The 22,020-nt window shown below is 35.8% G+C and overlaps 2 protein-coding genes across 2 annotated transcripts; both read left to right on the top strand.

Moving 5' to 3' along the window:
- The first annotated feature begins 9,463 nt into the window (after window positions 1-9,463).
- Window positions 9,464-9,987, top strand: LOC120073473. The gene is made up of 2 exons (XM_039026319.1): window positions 9,464-9,631; window positions 9,685-9,987. The coding sequence occupies exons 1-2, from the start codon at window positions 9,464-9,466 to the stop codon at window positions 9,985-9,987; spliced, it is 471 nt and encodes a 156-aa protein (XP_038882247.1).
- Window positions 9,988-19,769: 9,782 nt separating this feature from the next.
- On the top strand, window positions 19,770-21,902 carry LOC120073769 (pentatricopeptide repeat-containing protein ELI1, chloroplastic). The gene has a single exon (XM_039026597.1). The coding sequence runs from the start codon at window positions 19,908-19,910 to the stop codon at window positions 21,828-21,830; it is 1,923 nt and encodes a 640-aa protein (XP_038882525.1). The 5' UTR covers window positions 19,770-19,907; the 3' UTR covers window positions 21,831-21,902.
- Window positions 21,903-22,020: the final 118 nt, after the last annotated feature.

Raw genomic sequence — 22,020 nt, 5'->3', positions numbered from 1 at the left:
AGTAGTACGAGAATACCTTTGGAATTATGGAATGGTCATAAAGGTAGTTTACGCCATTTCAGGATCTAGGGTTGCCCAGCACATGTGCTTGAGGCAAATACTAAGAAACTGGAACCTCGTTCAAAATTGTGTCTATTGGTAGGTTACCTTTAAGGAACGAGAGGTGGTTACTTTTATGATCCTAAAGAAAATAAAGCGTTTGTGTCGACATCAATTTAAGCATTTGTATAGTCATAATATGAGGCATTTGCATAGCATAGCATAATATGAGGCATTTGTAGGTTGCCTTCCCATCAGTTAGCTTTCTCACTATTGCCATGTTGAAGTCTAACCGAACACTGCTATCCATTGCCTCATATTATGACTATGAAATTTGGAAAATTGATGTCAAGATTGCTTTTTTGAACGACAATCTTGAAGAGCCATATATATGGAGCAGCCTGAGGGATTCATAACCCAAGATCAAGAGCAAAAGGTTTGTAAGCTTAATCGATCTATGTATTGATTGAAGCAAGCTTCTCGATCATAGAATATAAGATTTGATACTGCGGTCAAATCTTATGGCTTTGGTCAAAATGTTAATGAGCCTTGTGTATATAAGAGAATCATCAACAATTCAGTACCCTTTCTAGTGTTGTATGTAGACGCTATCCTACTCATTAGGAATGATGTAGGTCTACTGATTGAAATTAAGAATTGGCTAGCGACCCAATTCCAAATTGTTCTAGTCATTGAGATCTTTAAAAATCGAAAGAACTGAACGCTAGCTCTGTCTCAAGCATCGTACATTGACAAGATGCTTGTCAAATTTTTTATGCAGAACTCCAAGAGAGGCTTACCACCTTTTTGGCATGGAGTTATATTGTCTAAGGAACGATATCCTAAAACACCTCAAGAAGTTGAGAAATGAGACGGAACCCCTATGCATCACTGTTGGTAGCCTAATGTATGTGATGTTATGTACTAGACCTAACATCTGCTATGCGGTGGGGATAGTTAGTAGATATCAAGCTAATCCAGGATTTGATCACCAGACCGTCGTTAAGAACATCCTCAAGTATCTACGGAGAACAAGGGACTACATACTTGTGTACGGTTCTAAGGATTTGATCCTTACAGGATACATGGAGTCTGATTTTTAGACTTATAAGAACTCTAGAAAATTCACATCAAGATTAGTGTTCACTCTTAAAGAAAGAGCAATAGTCTAGAGGAGCACCAAGCAGGGGTGTATTGTTGATTCCATTATGGAGGCTGAGTACGTAGCGGCTTGTAAAACTGCTAAAAAAGCTATATGGCCTAGGAAATTCCAAACAGATTTGGAAGTAGTTCATGACATGTCAAAGCCCATCACCCTTTATTATGATAATAGTGGTGCTATGGCTAATCTTTGAGAGCCTAAGGGTCACAAGCGCGGGAAGCACATAAAGCGGAAGTATCATCTCATTCAAGAGATTGTGCATCGAAGGGACGTGATCGTCACGTAGATAGCTTCGGAGCACAACATTGCTTATCCATTTAAAAAGGCCCTCACAGGTAAGGTGTTTGACGGTCACCCGCAGAGTATGGGTCTACAGAACAGACCACATTTAGTCTAGAGCAAGTGGGAGATTTTGTACTGGGCGCGTGGAATGCCCTAGTTTATTCCTTTGTTTACTTATATATTAGTATGACATGTATATTTTACACCCCACTAGCTTTAATACAAGTGAGAGATTGTTGGTGTGATGCCTTAAATCTCGTAGGGTTCTATAGTTTGTAATTGTATTGTACAAATATTTTATTTATTTAATAAAATATAAGATGTTTTATTTGAAATTTAGTAGCATTAAACCCTCAAACCAAAAAACTAACATCCAAGATTATCATCTGTAGCTTAAACATGTATGTAGAGACATACAAGTGGATCATGTTTAAGTGATAACGTAAATGGTTTATAGTAGATGGATAAGGCTGGATACCTTATCTTTGTGACACTACGTATACGACCTGCTTTATAGTTTTTACAATTAGTGTAAAGTGCTACAAATGATCTGATCCTGACCACTCATGTAGAGACATGTAAGTGGGGGTGTTCTATGTAAAGGTGTTTGTATAAGACCGGACCACAAAATGACTAGTCTCATTATATAACGTCATTCATAATAAAGACTTACATTTCACTAGGATGACCATATGTGACATGACCTGAATCCTAGGTGAGTTGTAAACTCCTGCCTATGAAGACAGTCCTTTGATTTGTATGGGTGAGAGTGACCAGATTGCCGACTCAATAAGTTTATCATTTTGAGAATTTGTTTGATTGGGGAGCTGGAAACATGGCTCTATAAGACAGAATTCACTCCTTCCCCGACGTCGGGATAAGTAGATAAAATGCTCCCTTAAAGACTGATTCCGAGGTTTGAACGATGTGGCATCACACCCTCTCTTAGCCTGAGAAGGGTTTGATCATAGTTGAATTATAACTTATTGTTCATTAGAGGGATCAGTGGTACTAAAGGAGTTAGATGTAACTTTAAAGATCTGAATGTCCATAACAAACTGCTACTCTCCCAAATCTTTCATTTGGAATTGGGTTGCTAACCAATTTTTAATTCCAGTCAGTATACCTACATCATATCTAATGAGTAGGATATAGTCTACATACAGCACAAGAAAAGCTACTAAACTATTGATGATTTTCTTGTAAACACAAGGCTCATCAACATTTTGATCAAAACCATAAGATTTGATCGCAGTATCAAATATAATACTCCAAGATTGAGAAGCTTGCTTCAATCCATAAATGAACTGGTTAAGCTTACAATTGATATCAGAGCCAGTTTTTCTTGCATTTTGATTTTTTGGTTTTTGAAACAAAAATCAATTCATCGGGTGGGTTATTTTTCTGCATTCTGCTTGAAAACATATGAGGTTTGCTTGATAGATAATTTCATTTGTAGGCACCATTGATAACGGACAGAAATGCACGTTATTACAGCACAAAAATATAAAACAATGTGGGTATGCGACGATAAAAATATATAAAATCATGTCCAAAAGCATTAGACTAAGAATATTGCGATCACATGCGCCCATCACATAAAAGCAGCTAATTTACTTATTTTGTGCAAGAAAATGTGTTGGCACAAAGCAAAATGTTATCCAAGGAATTCGACGACCGCGCGCATTAAAAGATTGTGACCATAAAGCCATGCGATCGTATGCGTCGCGAAGATTTGTTCAAGAAGGTAGCCGCATAAAGACAGTGCATCAAGGTTAAAGCATAATAAATCATGATGGGACGGAAAGCTGATGACGATTGAATCCGAATTTAGTTGATAAGCCGTTAACGACACACTGTAGCAAGTACATTCAACTTTTCGGTGACCATTAATCGGCGCATCAAACAGAAGATTTAATGACCGCCCATCATTGCAATCATTTGAGAGAAAAGTTTCTTCACCTTGAGCTCTATAAATACTGAAGGCCACCATCGTTAAAAGAGTTTAAGTTAGACACAGTTCGCCATATACATAGAAGATAGAACATATAATTAGTTAGTCGCTGGTCTATAGTTATTCATATACTTAGAGACGGAGGCGAGCGAAGAGAAGAAGATGCCGAGAGATCACTCCTGGATAGCTCGAAAGACTGCTGGGAGGCATTATAAACGGAGAGAGAGCCGACACTTGTGAAAACAAGGATATTCTTCTGGACAGAGTAGAGTAAAAAGACGGTGTAAAAGCTTCGGGAAGCAGGACATTGCTACCAAGCTTCTTATCCCTACTTTTCATTATTGTTTTGTATTCTGATTTTATTTATAAAATGGAATTCTCATCTCAACATTTGTCCAACCTCTTCACATTTTGCATGAGTAGCTAAATTTCCGAACGGGTTGAGAAGCACTTAGCTAGCATGACCTAAGATCTTCACTTTATGCGATCATCTTGTCTTATGTATGCGTTAGTCACCCTTTAGAGATACTTGAGAGAGTAGTCTAAAGAAAGAACCTAGACTTGAGAGAGTCAGGTTAGAATCTAGGCTTGAGAGAGTCAAATTAAAACCGCATAAGCAAGAGATAGAAACTTACAGATAAGTTCTGTTTGCTATTATGCATCGCATGCACCCTAGAAATAGGATATGATAGTATGCAGTTACCTTGTATATGTGTGTATCATTCATCATTGCATATACAAGAATAGAAACTTAGACATAAGTCCTATCGACATTATCGTATACATCGCATGCGTCCTAGAAATTAGAACTATGGCATTTGCATTGAGATATGACATGTTGTTGTGTGTGTGTAGCATGATCGCATAACTTGAACGCAATCTTAGGGAGTGTTAGTTAAACCTCTTCTCAACCCATTCCCCGCATACTCATTGTAACTTTTGTTGTCATCAACTATTTACTCAATTCCGTCGCATAGAATTTATACTTAAACAAAACACCAACCAAACTTATTTATTTTTGCCACCGCAAAGGAATCAAAATTCACTAACGCATAGTGTATCAATAGTCCCTGTGTTCGACCCTAGACTTACCAAGAAACCTAGTAAGATTTATACTTGGGTTTTACTAAGAAAACTTGCATGTGCAACGCATAAACCATCATCGCAATTATACACCATTATTTCATCGCATTCACTACGCATCAACCATAGATTGTAAAATTTTATGTTGATTTCATCAATGTAAAGGCCTATTGTTTGGACATTTTATTTTTGCAATCGAGTCTATATTTTTGGGTCGTTCGGGGTCAGAAACAAAGTTGTCCGGAGTACAGTTTTTCAAAGAAGAACAAAGGATTTGCTTCTATCTCATGGCACCTGGTATCTTGGCATAAGATGATGGCTTGCGACGAAATGGTATGTGATGATGGCTTGTGGCGGGATGCATTCCTTGTGATGGGGTAATGGTCTTGCAAAGTAGATGAGCTTAAAGGTAAACGCGTCAATGCATACTATGCGTCGACACTTACAAGGTTGAATGCAAACCCATGCAGCAGGTAGCATATCCATGCGGCGATTCGATGCCCATTCCGTGAAGGGACTAAGGCACAATAAATGCAATGCTCACAGTCGCATGTGGAAGGACGATGCCCATGCGTTGAGCTTCATTTTCCAATGCATATAGTACTCAAAACCCATGTGTCGAGCAAGGCACCATGCGTCAAGCACTTCATCTGCCATATGTGGAGTTCAGCAAAAATCCTTTGTCCATCTCGATTTATCCGTCATGGAAGGTACCTGGCGTTGATCGAAAAATTCTCTTCCAACGCAAGGATGGCAGCTTTCCTTTGTAGTTTTAATTTTGTTAAAATTAGGGTGTCAATATTTGGTCTATCATAGCTTTTATATAGTTTTATATGCATATGATGTGTTATTTAACTGTGTGTTTTATTTGTTGCATAATGTATGTCAAGTAGTTTTAAAATCCTATCTTAGGATAAACATGATCATGCATCATATAAATGTTATATGGTTATATGATTAATATAACCATGCTCATTCATTATAATATAATTATTATATTATTTGAATGCATGTTTTGAGTAAGCATATTCATGTATCGTAAATGTTATAATGTATGATGTAGAGAAATGAATATGTATGTTTATTTTTCATGAATGACAATTATAAGTATTATAATTAGATGAAAAATGAACTTTGCATTGAGCATGACATTACTAGATTAATATAAACGTTATATTTAACCAAAGTCATCATAATGCAAAAGAAAAAGGATTTTGACAAATTCATTGTTTTATAAAAGTTTTGTTCAATGAATTAAATTAAAATCGATAATCAAGAGTTGCATATAAACATAAGTTCAAAATTTTTTTAAATGGTTTGAAATTGATTCATCTAGACTTATGTTAAATGCATTTCTAATGAAGTTAGAAATAGGTTAATCTTTTAATTCGTTTTAATAGTATTAAAATGAACTTGGTTAAAGTATTAAATTTATAAAATAATTGCCCACAAGGGGCCTTTGTCTAAGGAACGTTCTGTCTAGGTTGAGATTTTAAGCTTACGGAAATGGAACATCTCTACCTGGGAATAGACCTAGAAGGTGAATTGGGAAAATATTTTATAAGCATGCAATAAGTGATTATTTTCATTAAAAGAGTTTAATGAACAAAAACACATATTATTAAACTATTTAATATAAGTGTTATATTGAGCAAATTTAACAATTACTTAGTTAAAATAATCAAACCTTTTTTTCTAAGTTAATAAACCCAAAAGGTAGAACATTTAGTGGGAGGAAAAAGATATGTATGATATGTCATTTTTTCACCCACGTTCTTCTAAAGAGTTTGCAGGGTGAGATTCATGCTCGGTCTTGTGGTGTCCTATGCATACCCTCCCTTAGAAAGGTATTTGCATGGATTAATATGAAGCTGAATGAAGAAAGTGTTTATAGTAAGTGGGAGAAGGACGTGTGACAACATATCATGTGCTCTCCTTTTGTAATATTTCTTTCATGCTCGACCTCGTGGTGTTCTGAGCGCACCCTCCCTTAGGAAGATATTTGCTTGGGGGAAGGGCATTATAAACTCCATAAATGGATAAGATCGTTATAACCAATTGCACCAATTATGTTCTTCCATGAGGCAGACCGGTTGGAACAGGGTTATAGGGTAGAAAATGAAGGGTTACACTTACGATAAAGTATTAATTGGATTAAAGGAGTTTAATCAATTAATCTCATATCATTGAAGTTTCTAATCTGTTGGTCCATAAGATCCCTTTTTAGCTCATTAAAGGATAGTAATGAGGAATAATTTAAATTGTTCAAACCAAATGAGGAAATTTTATATTAATAAGATTAATATATAATGTTAATTATAGATATGATCTATAATTCAAATTATGTAAGAGAGATATATTTGAATAAGATTCAAATATTAAATTTATATGAATTGGATTCATAATGAGATATATACATATAAATATGTGATATTTATATGTTAATTAACTCCATTTTAAATATGATTTAATTAATTAATTAATTAATGGTTAATTAATTAATTAAGAAATAATGAGATTGAAGGTTAGTATAAATATATGATATTTATGATAATTAATTAAATGTATATTAAATAGGATTTAAAATATGGTCATTTAATTAATGTGTCAATTAATTAAATAAGGGTTATTTAATTAATTAACAATAAGGGTATAAAGGGAATTACTTGGAGAAAGGGTTAACCCTTCTCTATATAAATATATCCTTATATCCCATTTAGGACGAGTTTTGATTACACACAAAAAATAAATAAATAATAAACAATAACTAGCCTCCAAGCCTCCACCTTCTCTCTAACTTCTCTCTAAAAATTCTCTACCATTTTCCTCCTCAAAAGTTCTTGGAGACCATTATTCCAAGTTTTTTGGAATCCTAAAGAATAACAAGGTAACTTTGTTGGTGGTGTCCTTCTTCATTGGAGAAGTTTGAGATCGTTGATAGCTTTAGGTGTGGGTTTCAGTTTCCTTTTTGGTCGTTCATTCTACACATTAAACTTTTTAGCATCATCAACTTGTTGTGAAGCTTTCCTTGTATGTACTCTATTTTCAATAACCTAAAAGAAATACAATTTTATTTATTAGTATTGTACAAAAGAATATAAAAAATATTAAAAACAATATAGTCGAGAAAAAGATTTTACCACTTTTTTCCCTTTGTCATTCTTCTTCTTCTTCTTTTCTTCAATTTCTTGATGTTTGTCTTGTGTTATCACCCAAAATTCAATGTCATTCAATGTGTATTGGTTATATAAAACATAGTGTATCAGTAAGCTTATGTATATAAAACAAATATATCATATCAAATATTACAGTAAGTTAAAGTAATTATAGCTCTTCTTACTTGCCATGTGCAGTTTATTTTCATCTTTTTCCCACCCGTTCTAATTTTTGCTTTTCTTCTTTGCCTTGCTCTTGAATCTTTGCAATATATTAATCATAAAAAAGAAATAAGGTGTATCAGTAAGCTTACTTTTATATACTTACCATCCAAAACATATATATCAGTGATAATAACAAAAATGTTAACAAAAAAATGTAAAGCAAATATATTATTCAGTTATTACCTCTTGAATTTTGGGGACATCTTCAACTCATTTCAGGCTTGTTTCCATTAAGTCCTTTCCATGTAATTCCTTTTCATTCAGTTGTTCTTCAGATTCTCAGCATGAAAATAGGTGAATTAGTCAAATGATATATCCAATATTATATTTTTATAAAAAAAAGGGTATATCAAAATGTATACAAAAAAATTACTTATAGTTTGTCCCTTTGTTTCATTTGGAACTTCACTTTCTTTTTTTTATCTTCATTCAATTTTTCACTTTCATTCTCTACTTGATTCTTTAATGAATGTGTTAAAAAAAATGTATTTAAACAAGTGCAATAGTTACATGATATATATATTACTAAAGTGTATCAAAATGTATAATAAATTACTTACATTCTTATCTTGATCTTCTATATTCATTTATTGAGTTTCGATTTCTTCTTCATTTCTTTGAGCATCTTCTTGATTCTTTTATAAAGTTGATGAAATAAAGTATATCAGTCTATTGAATGATTAATATCCAAAAAGAAAATGAAATTCTTGAAGGTAATAAATGTATTACGTTGAAGTTGATGAAGTCATCAATGGAATTTAGTGTTTGTTCTAGGTCATCATCCTCTTCTTCCTGTTCAATTTCTCCTTCATTAATGTTATAGAAAGAACCAAAGACAAGAAATGAAGTTGCAGGCAGTTGAACGTTATCATCTTCTTTCTGTTATGTTGTTGTAACCACCAGAGCTTCTTCGTTGACTATGAGCGCCTGTATAAAAAGAAAATGAATGTGAGAATAGAGAGAGAAAGAGATCAAGGCATTCATTCTGTAAGAAGTTTAAAGAAGAAGTAATAAAATAGACCCTCCCGATTTGCACAGTGGACGTAGGCCTTGGCAGAACTACTTAAATACTTGTGTTCTTTCTTTCTTTCTCTATGATCGTCTAGCTTTTACTTAAGTATCGTGTACACGATCGTTTAGTTTCCATTGCATCATTTACACGATTGTTTAGCACTGCATCGCATCGTCTATACAATCGTCTAGTTCCTTAACTTTCATCAACGATCGTTTAGTACCTTACAACTATCGTCTACACGATCGTCTAGTGCTTCTTAATATCGTTTACATAATTGAACTATCGTCTAGTTCTTTGGAGCTTCATCTATACGATTGAGCTGCCTTCAGGTAAACGATTGAAGAGTTTTGAAGCCTTAGCATATAGCCTTCCCTGCGTCTTGAAGTGTACTTGACCGTTAATTCTGAGTAGTTTGTGACTGCAAACAAGAGAATCATACTTATCTAGGACAACAAGTGGTATCAGAGTTCAGAGAACAGTTCAAGACAAGTCCAAGATTTGAATTCTTGCATACTTTAAATCAGATAAGTCAATCTTGAAGCTCAAGAATGGCTACAACCAGGTATGAAATCGAGAAGTTTGATGGAAAAACAGACTTTGAACTATGGAAAGTGAAGATCAAGGAAGTTTTGGGGCAGCAGAAGGCACTACTGGCCATCACAAACCCTGCAAAATACCCTGAAACACTCACAGCTGCAGAGAAAAAGACAATAGAGGTAAATGCTTATGGAACTATTGTCTTGATGTTACAGATAGTGTTTTAAGGCAGATTGTTGACCAGCCTACTGCTTATGACCTCTGGAAAAAATTGAATGAGATTTATCTCAATAAAGACCTGTATAATAAAGCTTTCTTGAGGGAAAGATTTTTCACACACAAGATGGATGTTGCAAAGTCCCTCACTGATAATTTGAACGAGTTCAAGAGACTATCATTAAAATTCAGATCAATAGGAGACAATATTGGAGAAGAAAATGAGGCTTTTATATTACTTAACTCTCTACTAGAATCATTTAAAGATGTTAAGACAGCCATGAAGTACAGTGGAGAAAAATCACTACAAAAGCAATAATTTCAGCAATAAGAGTCAGAGAACTAAAGTTACAAATGAGCAAGAAAGATCAGCAAGGAGGAGAAGGCATGTTTCCAAAGGGGAAAACAAAGAACAATGGGAAGGGAAAGCAGAATGGTGGTGACAAGTCTAAAATTAAGTGTCATTTTTGCCACAAACTTGGATACATGAAGAAAGACTGATATGCCTTGAAGAGGAAGTTGAACCAACAGAACAAGGTAGGAAAACAAAGTGAGGCTACTATGGGGAAAATTCCCTTGTGTATTCAAATGCCTTGGCTGCAACTGAAGAGTACGAAGAGTGGAATTCTATGGAGACCCAAGACTGGGTCATAGATTCTAGTTGTTCAGTCCATATGATACCATCTAAAGGGTGGTTTTGTACCTACAAGAAGTAGGATGGAGGGATGATCTACATGGTAAATAACAATACTTGCAAGGCTGTTAGAATTGGGCCTATATCCTTGAAGATGCAAGATGGTTCAATGAAGTTGATTAGGAATGTGAGGCATGTTCCCACATTGAAGAGAAATCTCCTATCATTGGGAATGTTTGATTCTATTGGCTGTGATTATAAAGGTGTTAGAGGCACCTTTGAGATAATTAAAGACTCAAAAATAGTGTTGGTGGCAACCAAAGTCAATGGCTTGTATGTCATTAAAAATGTGCAAATGGCACATTCAGCCTTGATGGAAACTAATGAAGAACCCACAAAAGATGAGCTATGGCATAAAAGGCTATCTCATATTAGTGTGAGAGGGTTGCAAGTTCTCTCAAAACAGAGGATTCTTTCTAAAGGTGTTGGAAACAGCTTGAAGTTTTGTGAACATTGCATACTTGGCAAGGCAATAAGGCAAGGCTTCCCTAAAGGACAACACCTCCAAGAAGATACTTAAATATGTGCACTCTGACTTATGGGGGTCAGCTCACTCTCCTTCACTAAGTGGAGCAAGGTACTTTCTTTCCTTTGTTGATGATTACTCAAGGAAGAGTTGGGTTTACTTTCTAAAAACCAAAGATGAAGTATTTAGTAGATTCAAAGAATGGAAAACCTTGATTGAAAAGCAAACCTCTAAACATATTAAACACTTGAGAACTGAAAATGATTTAGAGTATTGTGGAGAAGAGTTCAACTTATTTTGCAGGGAGAATAGCATTGTGAGGTATGGAACAATGAGGTATACACCTCAACAAAATGGAGTTGCTGAAAGATTGAACAGAACAGTGATTAAAAGGGTGAGATGTCAGCTGTCCAATGCTCTTTTTCCTGAGAAATATTGGGCTGAAGTTATTTCCTACACAATATAGACTCTAAACAGGTGCCCATATGAGTCCATTAAGTTGAAAACTTCAGAAGAAAGGTGGACAGGACAGCCTCCCAAGCTAGAACACTTGAAGGTGTTTGGGTGTGTAGGCTATGTGCATCAAAGCCAAGGTAAGTTGAAACCTAGGCCTGTCAAATGCATGTTTCTAGGGCTTTACACTGGGAGTGAAGGGTTATAGACTATGGCATCCTATTGAGAAGAGATGTGTAAATAGTATAGATGTAGTATTTGATGACATGCAGAAATGTGTACCATCTTAATCCTTTTACTTAGAATTATGAAGGTTGTTAAGCAGAAATTGCGTTGATCATGATAGGAATTCACGAGAATATGAGTTTGTGTCGATCAGCATGGCGAATCTCAGCTAACCGATTACTTTGAGTTAATTATGCGTTCAATGTTCTATTTTTGTAGCCAATGCAGGAAATGAACGCAAACGCGGAAATCGGACCACTGCATAGATGACCGCATGCGGAGAAACACTCCATCGCAAAGGCAAACGCATCGATCAACATATGGATGTTGCGGTAATCACCCATATGCGTCCATCGCATGGGAGTTACGCTCGTCAAGCGATTGAGGTCATCATGTAGAGTTGCAGTGTTAAGCGAATGTGGCCATTGAATGATTGCGGCTACGTAAAAATGCATTCTAATAGGATCAACGCAAGGTAGGTGGAATGAACGCATCAACGCATCTACCTCGAGAAAATCCAAAGCTGATGCTGACATTTCACCTACCGCGCCGTTGATGGCAGAGATTCAGAAAGGACTGACGCGCCAAACGTCAGACTTAGAGCAGTCCAATTAATGCTATCGGCTATCCAAACTCTATAAATAGAAGCCGGTGAGCAAAATTCCAAGTCATCCGGGGGAGGATCCTTGTGAACCGAGGACTTTCCCCGTGATCCAGACAAACTGCGTGAGAAGATGACTGAGAGTTCTTCACCTCCTTCACCCATTCCGAGTGACGACCGAAGCTAGATCTCGAGAGAGTCAGCTCCTCCACCCATCCATGGCACCACCAGCAGCCTTGACGCACATCCGTTGGAAGCAAAGTTTTGCTTCGAGCTGGTCATTTCTTTTTCCTTTCTTTTCCTATATTGTATTGTATGACATTTTGAATTAAGAAATTAATACAATGTGTTTTCAATACATTTCTCTATTCCTTCGACTCCATCTCCATCTTCTTGCTTAGCATCTTTACTTTCATTGCAAGACTTAGTGAGATTACTTGGGTATTGCATACTTAGTCATGTGGATTAGGGATTTGAAGCATGTAGCAACCCACCAAGAGGTGTGCGTTGTGTGAGTGTGTGAGTAACCTTATTTGCTTAGTGTGAAGCTGCGGCAATGTCTATCTATAGGCTAATGCAATGCTTGTCTATGAGTAAAGTCAACAACAATCAACTACCCGGGAGAGTAAGTAGTTGGTTGCATTAAGCAATGTTTGCATTGTTCACTAGAGATAGGAACAACCTTGCGTCAACAAAGTTCATGCGGTTACCTTGTTCTATGAGTGCATCATTCGTCATTTAGGCATACTTGAGAGAGTAGTCTAAAATCTAAATCTAAGACTCAAGAGAGCGGATTAGAACACATAGGCAAGAATGGGGATCTTAGAGATAAGCTCTGTTTGTCAACACTGCATCGCATGCACTCTAGGAATAGGAATGATATTATGTGGTCACATATTTGTGTGGATGTCTTTTTGTCATCGCATAAATAGGAATAGAGGTTTATTGTAGGCCCTATAGACTTAGCACATATATCACATGCGTTCTAGCATTAGAAGCCATAGCATTCGCACCGAGAGGTGGTTTACTATTGTATGTGGGTTGCATGATTGCATGGATTGCGTTGACTAGGGTTGCTCTTAAGTTTTGCAATGAAAACATCTTCACATTTTATCTATTTTCTCACACATTTATTTCATGCCAAGGTTTGTCGCATCTCTACCTTTCATGCATATTCTCATTGTGTTGTCTGTTAGATAGGAGTAGGAGTAGGATTAACTTAGCAATATCCCCTCCATTCTTTTATTTATACTGCCGCATGCACATCATCGCAGACATATAGTTACAAGTCCCTGTGTTCGACCTCGGATTACCCGAGAAACTTGTGTTGGAATTATACTTGGTTCCAATGCAAGAAAACTTATGGCAGGACACATGGTCATTGCATACATTTGTTGGCGCATTTTCATTCCAACGCATGACCATCGACGTATGACTATCAACGCATATCTTAGGAACATGCATTGCATAACGTGTCCACGAAATTTTGGTTGTCGAGTAAAATTGACTTCCAATCTACCGCGCACCAGTATTCAGAGAAAATGAGATGTTTATGATGTTTGAGCAACCATATATATCCATGTCTAAGACTAATAGCATTTCAATAAGCAACAATGAACCCACCAGTTTTGAGAAAGCAACTAACAGCCCTGATGCTAGACAGTGGATTGAGGCAATGAATGATGAAATAAGGTCCCTCAACCAAAATGATACATGAAAACTAGTATCTTTTCCTAAAGGGTACAAATCTATTTCATGTAAGTGGATTTACAAATTTAAAGAAGAAATTCCAAGGGTACAAAAGTCTAGGTTCAAGGCAAGACTAGTTACTAAGGGGTTCACACAAAAGGAAGGGATTGATTACACTAAGGTCTTCTAGCTAGTGATGAAACATACATCCATTAGGCTACCTCTCTCCTTAGATGTTCAAAAGGACTTGAAGTTAGACCAATTAGATGTGAAGACAGCATTCTTACATGGATTGTTGAATGAGACTATTTACATGAAGCAACCTCAAAGGTATGTGAAGAAAGGAGAAGAAGACTTGGTGTGTCTACTAAATAAGTCTATCTATGGCCTCAAGCAGTCGCCAAGGTTTGGTATGAGAGATTTGATGAAGTAATCTCCAAGATGGGATTCAAGAGAAGTTCCTATGATTGATGTGTGTATACAAACTCTAAAAGCTTTAAGGAACCAGTTTATATACTTCTTTATGTAGATGATATGCTGCTAGCTAGAAGTTCCAAAGAAAAGTTGCGGCAAGTCGAGATGCTCCTAAAGAATGAGTTTGATATGAAATACCAAGGGGAATCTAGAAGGATTCTAGGCATTGAAATTGAAAGAGATAGAAGACATGACAGGTTACATGTGAGTCAATCAAAATATTGTGGAAAAATATTGCAGAGGTTCAAAATGGAAGGTGCTAAACAAGTTGCCACTCCACTTACTCCTCATTTCAAGCTCTCATCTGCAAACAGTCCTAAAAGCACAAATGAAGATCACATAAACCATATGAAGGTTGTTCCTTATTCCCAAGCAGTGCGATCTTTGATGTATCTAATGACTTCAACCACACTAGATTTGTACTATGCTACAAGTTTGGTCAGTAGATACATGGAAAATCCTGATAAACGACATTGGGAAGCAGTCAAATGGATACTGAAGTATCTCTGTTCATCAAAGAAGCAAAGATCTTATATAGATAGAATGAGTCTTCCAATGATGAAATGTATGGTTATGTTGATGCTGATTATGCAGGAAATTTGGATAGGAGATGCTCACTATCTGGTTATGTTTTCCTATGGGGAAACAATCTGATAAGTTGGAAGGCTAGTTTGCAGTCTGTTGTGGCCCTTTCCACAACAAAGGCTGAGTTTATAGCACTTTCTGAGGCTATGAAAGAAGGTTTGTGGCTGAAGGGATTACTAAACGATTCCGCATTACACAAACAAAGGTGCAAATATATTGTGACAACCAGAGCACAATCTACTTATCTAAAAACCAACAGTTTCACTGTAGAACCAAGCACATTGACATCAAGTGCCATTTTATCAGATAGAAGATTGAGAAATGGGAAGTTGAGGTAGTAAAGGTACATACCTCAGATAATGTTGTTGATATGTTGACCAAGACATTTCCTCTAAGCAAGCTTGGTCGATGCTTTGACCTCCTCAAGTTCGAGTTACCTGAAAAAGGTTAGCTCAAGTTAGCTCAACAAGCAAAAAGGGAAAGGTACTCTGGATGTTTACAAAGGTGGAGATTGTTATAGAAAGAACCAAAGACACAATAAATGAAGTTGTAGGCAGTTGAACGTTGTCACCTTCTTTCTATTATGTTGTTGTAACCACCAGAGCTTCTTCTTAACTATGAGCGCCTGTATAAAAAGAAAACGAATGTGAAAATAGAGAGAGAGAAAGATCAAAGCATTCATTCTGTAAGAAGTTTAAAGAAGAAGTAATAAAAGAGACCCTCCCGATTTGCACAGTGGATGTAAGTCTTGGCCGAACCACTTAAATACTTGTGTTTTTTTCTTTCTTTCTCTACGATCACTTAGCTTTACTTAAGTATCATGTATACGATCATTTAGTTCCTATCACATCATTTATACGATCGTTTAGCACCACATTGCATCGTCTATACGATCGTCTAGTTCCTCAGCTGTCGTCTATACGATCGTTTAGTACCTTACAACTATCGTCTACACGATCGTCTAGTGCTTCTTAATATCGTTTATATAATTGAACTTTCGTCTAGTTCTTTGGAGCTTCGTCTATACGATTGAGCTGCTTTCAGGTAAACGATTGAAGAGTTTTGAAGCCTTAAGCATACAACCTTCCTTGATTCTTGAAGTATACTTGATCGTTAATTCTGAGTCGTTTGTGACTGCAAACAAGAGAATCATACTTATCTGGGACAACTAATTTGTAATGAGTAAGTTAGGATAATATTAGTAGGTAAGTATATCAACAAATAGATAATATACCTTATATAATGTATATCAGTATCACTTTGTAACTTGTATGTTATATTAGTGATGTGGATATACCTTGAACAATAAGAATTTTACCTCATCATGCAGGTTATGAATATTCATTCTTTCCTCAAGATGTTGCAGACTTATTGTGGGAGCATTATTTTCATGGTAGGATTCTTGTGATTGTTTTCCCATTGACGTTCTTTCATTTATTATGGTAACAATGTTATTCAAGAATTCCAATACTTTATTTATTCCCTTTTCAACAGTTTTCTTCGAGCTTCCCAGCTCCTCATTCACTTCTTGAGTTTCTTCTCTCAATGATTTTTTGTCCCATCATTTATACTTTCATTTTCTTTATCACCTACTACACTCTCATCTTCTTTTTCTTCACTTCGCTCTTTCTCAACTTCGTTTTGTGGGTCATTTAGGAAATATTGATAATTCAAAGAGGTTAGTTCACCATTAGTTAGGGTGAGAGAAATACCTGTAAACTGCATTTTTTAAATAAAAGTTCATTAAATAACTTAGTTAATACTGATATACTTCATATGAAGTAAGCCAGGTTTATAAACTAAGTGGGGTACCTCAAATGAAGTATAACAATGACTAAATCAAAGAAAAAGAACTTACATCACTTGACTTGAAGTAATTCTCCTGCAACCATGTCTAATCAGGTTTCTTGTCTGATTTCCAATTTAAAATTCTTGGACTTCCATGTCCAATTTTTGTGGTCATCCCATTTGGACTTTCAGACAGTTTTGAGATTATTTCTAAAGCCCAACAAACTAAACATGCAGAAATCTTTGCAACAAGAAATTGGTGGTTTTGTCTTGTGCAGCTCTTCTTACAAATTCGACAGTTAAGTTAAATAATAACCTACCCCATGGAAAGTTAGCAAATTTCATCATCTATTATTTTTAGGTATTTCCAATCTACTGAATTGCGAAGTTGTTTACAGTAGATGAAACTCCTGTAAACAATCTAAAATAAGAAGATTTGCTAAGTTTAACCTTGAGTTGATCATCATATAGTCTTATACTAAAGGCTGCAATAACTTGGTTCTTGTCTAAATTTTTAATACTGCTAAAAATGGCAGTTCTCAAATCACTATTCAATTCATCTTGGATATTTGAGGTCGCAAATTGAGGGAATAATATTCTCTTAGTTTAAATTTCACAATATGCTCTCTAGATTGAAAATAGAAGTCTCATCAGTAGATTTATCAGACAATCTTCTAATCAGGTGAACTAATAATTATCTAGGACACTTTTGCACTTGAATATCAAGAAGGTGCCCAAACGGATCCTTCGTAAATATTTTCATTTGTTTTTCAGTCCTCTTTCAACAATTGATTCTAATATTTGCAACTTAGCATAATAATGAACCTTGTTTCTGAAGTTCAATAAAATATTATCATGTTTAAGTAAATTGAAAACAATTGAATTAGTCAAGTTTATCATTAACACAAAAAAAATGCATTGTCAATCAAGTATATCAAGTATATAAAATTTATCAAGTGTATCGAATATAACAGCAGTATCAAGTTCATTAAGTATATCAAATCCATCATGTGAAGTGTATCTGTTAAGTGTATTAAGTGTATCAGTACAATCAAATATAGTATACCAAATCAATTGAGTGTATCAGTGAAGTATATGAAGGGTATGAACAATATTTCAAATGTATGAAGCATACAAAATGTATCAATTGTATCAACAAAGTATATCAAGTGTATCAGCAGTATGCCAAATATATCAAACATTTAAACGTATCAAATATAACAATGAAGTATATTAAGTGTATCAATAGGTTAGCAAGTGTATCGAGGCCATTAAATCCATCGAGTGTATTAGTGAAACATACCAAGTGTATCAGCATTACATTAAGTGTATCAAACATATAAAATGTATCAAGTGTATCAGTAAAGTATATTAAGTGTATCAATAGAATATCAAGTATTCAGTGAAGCATACCAAGTGTATCAACATTACATCAAGTGTATCAAACACATAAAACATATCAAGTGTATTAATGAAGTGTATTAAGTATATCAACATGATATCAAATGTATTAAATCTATCAAGTGTATCAGTGAAGCATACCAAGTGTATCAACATTACATCAAGTGTATCAAACATATAAAATGTATCAAGTGTATCAGTGAAGTACATTAAGTGTATCAATAGGATATCAAGTGTATTAAATCCATCGAGTGTATCAATGAAGCATACCAAGTGTATCAGTATTACATCAAGTGTATTAAACATATAAAATGTATCAAGTGGATTAAGTGTATCAGTACATTATTTACCTCGTTATTCGATAGTGTCTTTTTTTCCTACTTTTTGAACTTTGACCTCTTTCGTAATTTATCTTCCTCTTTGTTGATTGACTTTTGTTATTTTGTTTGTATTCGATAAAAAACAAAAGATTAGTGCCAACAAGTTAAAAGACAAAAAAAAAAAACAATAATTGAGAAAAAAAAGAATAATAGAAAATTTAGGAAATTAAAAAAAATCACTCAATGGAAAAAAGCATGAAATACCTTGCCATTTTGATTAAAATGTATCAACATAGTGATGGACGAAGAAGATGAACAGACGACCAGAAGAAATATTGAGTAAGGGAAAAGAAATGTTGATAGGAAGATGAACGGACAATAAACAATCAACACAATGAGGGAGAAGAAGATGAAATGACAATTAATGGTCAAGGAATATGAATGTTCAGGGAACAATCAACACAATCATGAAGAAGGTGAAATGATAAATTGATGATCGAGGATAATGAACGAACGACCGAAAGATGAAAGGTTGAGTAAGGAAAAAGAAATGTTGGCTGAAAGATGAACGAATGATGAACGGTGACTGGACAATGAACAGTGATTGACGGTTATAACGGAAGTTGAACAGTGAGTGAGGAAATTGAAAAGGGAAGAAAATAAGGTGAAAAAGTGAAACCTTAAAATGTAGGGCGGTGAAAGTTGAAACATGAGGGCGAAAAGGTAATTTTACATTTTCAAATGTGGGTTGGGCTTGACTTTTGACATTTTTGCAAAACACTTGTATGCGGGCCTAATTTGTTAAACTTGTTAAGATAAATCTACAAAAAGACCTTTTATTATTGAAAATTGTCTAAAAGTTCAAATGTTTATATTGGAAGTTTGAAAGCTATGAATAAGAAATTATGAAAAAAAACAAGTACAAATTTCAAAAACAAACTAAAAGCTAAGACTCCATTTGGTAACTATTTAATTTTTTTTGTTTTTTGTTTTTGAAAAATTAAGCCTATGGACACTACTCTTACCTCTAAATTTTTTCTTTTGTTATCTATCCTTTTACCATGGTTTAAAAAACCAAGTCAATTTTTTAAACTAAAAAAAAAAATTAACTTTTAAAAATTAGTTTCTATTTCAAAATTTGGTTAAGAATTCAATCATTGTATTTAAGAAAGATGCAAATAAAAAATGAGAGAAAATAAGTTTAATTTTCAAAAACTAAAAACGAAATAGTTACTAAATGTGACGGATCCTAATTTTTAAAATTAAATGTTTCAAGTTAAATTTCTAGATTTCAAAGTCCAATTTTAATAATCTTAAAAGTTTTAGACTCTTTTTACCATTAAACATTGGAGGGTCCAGTTTAAAGGGTAACTTTTGCAATTTCTCCTAAAACAACATTTAGAAAACATATTTCTACTGAATTTTTTTTTTTTTCTTTTTGGTTAGTTTCAGAGATTTTCCAGAAAATATCCCATTGAATTGAACTTCCATATTTGTCCCATGAATTTCCATGGCGCCAAATGCTTGAATTAAACCGCAAACGATGCCGTCTTCTTCCTTTCTCACAGCGTCACCTCCACCGCCGCCGCCAATTTTCACCACTAACCGTTCGTCTGTCTTACCATCTTCTTCTTCTACCGCCAGAACCTCCGATCCTTTCCAACAAGTAGAAAGGTTTGCCTTACTTATCGATAAATCGAAATCCATTCCCCGCTTGCTTCAAATCCACGCTTCTCTTCTCCGCCACAGGCTTTACCACAACCCCATCTTAAATTTCAAGCTCCAACGCTCATACGCCGCTCTCGGACGCCTTGATTACTCGGTTGCCGTCTTTAACACCTCCGATGAACCCAATGTCTTTTCGTTTAGTGCAATTATCCACAGCCACGTACAATGTCGATTATTTGACCAAGCTCTCGGTTACTATTCGCAAATGCTAACCCGTGGTGTGGAGCCCAATGTTTTCACCTTCTCTTCAGTCTTGAAATCCTGCTCGCTCGAACCCGGAAAAGTCCTCCATTGCCAAGCAATAAAGCTCGGGTTCGATTCTGATTTGTATGTCAGAACGGGATTGGTCGATGTATACGCAAGAGGGGGCGATGTGGTGTGCGCACGCCAGCTGTTTGATAAAATGCCTGAAAGAAGTTTGGTTTCTCTAACGGCCATGCTTACTTGCTACGCGAAGCTGGGGGAGCTTGACGAGGCACGGGCTTTGTTCGATGGAATGAAAGAGAGAGATGTGGTTTGTTGGAATGTGATGATTGGTGGATACGCGCAGAATGGTCTTCCCAATGAATCGTTGAAGCTTTTCAGGCGAATGTTGGTGGCGAAAGCTATTCCCAATGAAGTAACTGTCCTGGCTGTGCTTTCAGCATGTGGGCAACTTGGAGCCCTCGAATCTGGAAGGTGGGTTCATTCGTATATTGAGAATGAGGGCATTCAGATAAATGTTCATGTGGGCACCGCACTTGTTGATATGTATAGCAAATGTGGTAGCTTGGAAGATGCACGTTTGATATTTGATGGGATTCGGGATAAAGATGTAGTCGCCTGGAATTCGATGATTGTTGGGTATGCCTTACATGGATTTAGCCAACATGCATTGCAGTTGTTCGAGGAAATGACTGAGACCGGATACCGGCCAACTGATATCACTTTCATTGGCATTTTGAGTGCCTGCAGCCATGGCGGATTGGTGGAGGAGGGAAGGAGTTTCTTCAGATTGATGAGAGATAAATACGGAATTGAACCGAAGGTTGAGCATTATGGATGCATGGTTAATCTTCTAGGACGTGCAGGACATCTAGAAGAAGCATATGAACTTGTGAAGAATATGACGATCGCAGCTGACCCGGTTTTGTGGGGAACGTTACTTGGGTCTTGTAGACTCCATGGTAACATCAAACTGGGAGAGGAAATTGCTGAGTTTCTTGTTGACCAGAGGCTTGCAAATTCAGGGACGTATGTTCTTCTTTCCAATACATATGCTGCAACAGGCAATTGGGAAGGGGTTGCAAAGATGAGGACGTTGATGAAAGAACATGGCATTGAAAAGGAACCTGGTTGCAGCTCTATTGAAGTTAACAATAAGGTGCATGAGTTCGTTGCTGGTGAGAGGAAACATCCCAAAAGCAAAGAAATATATATGATGTTGAATGAGATAAATGGCTGGCTCAAAGCTCGAAGATACACACCACAGACCGATGTCGTTTTACATGATCTCAGGGAGGAACAGAAGGAGCAATCGCTCGAAGTTCACAGTGAGAAGCTTGCTATTGCCTTCGGGCTCATCAGTACTCAACCAGGCACCACCATCAAGATTGTGAAGAACCTCCGAGTTTGTTTAGATTGTCATGCCGTAATGAAGTTGATATCAGAAATCACTAAACGTAAAATTGTAATGAGGGACCGGAATCGTTTCCATCACTTTGAAGATGGATTATGTTCTTGTGGAGATTATTGGTGAGATCATTTGTGAAGTGTGCATCCATCAGGATTCTGTGACGAATTATTCGCTATAAAAGTTGTTTACAACGTGAAATGTTTTCATCTGAAATTTGAATCCAGATTAAATGGTCACTAGTTTTAGATATGGACAAAGGAACAAATTCAATTCTACCTGGAGCAAAACTCTACGATGTGAGATTCAACAAATA

The sequence above is a fragment of the Benincasa hispida genome, chromosome 3 (genome assembly GCF_009727055.1).
Source record: "Benincasa hispida cultivar B227 chromosome 3, ASM972705v1, whole genome shotgun sequence".
Classification (NCBI taxonomy): domain Eukaryota; kingdom Viridiplantae; phylum Streptophyta; class Magnoliopsida; order Cucurbitales; family Cucurbitaceae; genus Benincasa; species Benincasa hispida.
Note: the sequence above shows the minus strand (reverse complement) of the source record. Positions and strands in the feature narration are given on the sequence as shown.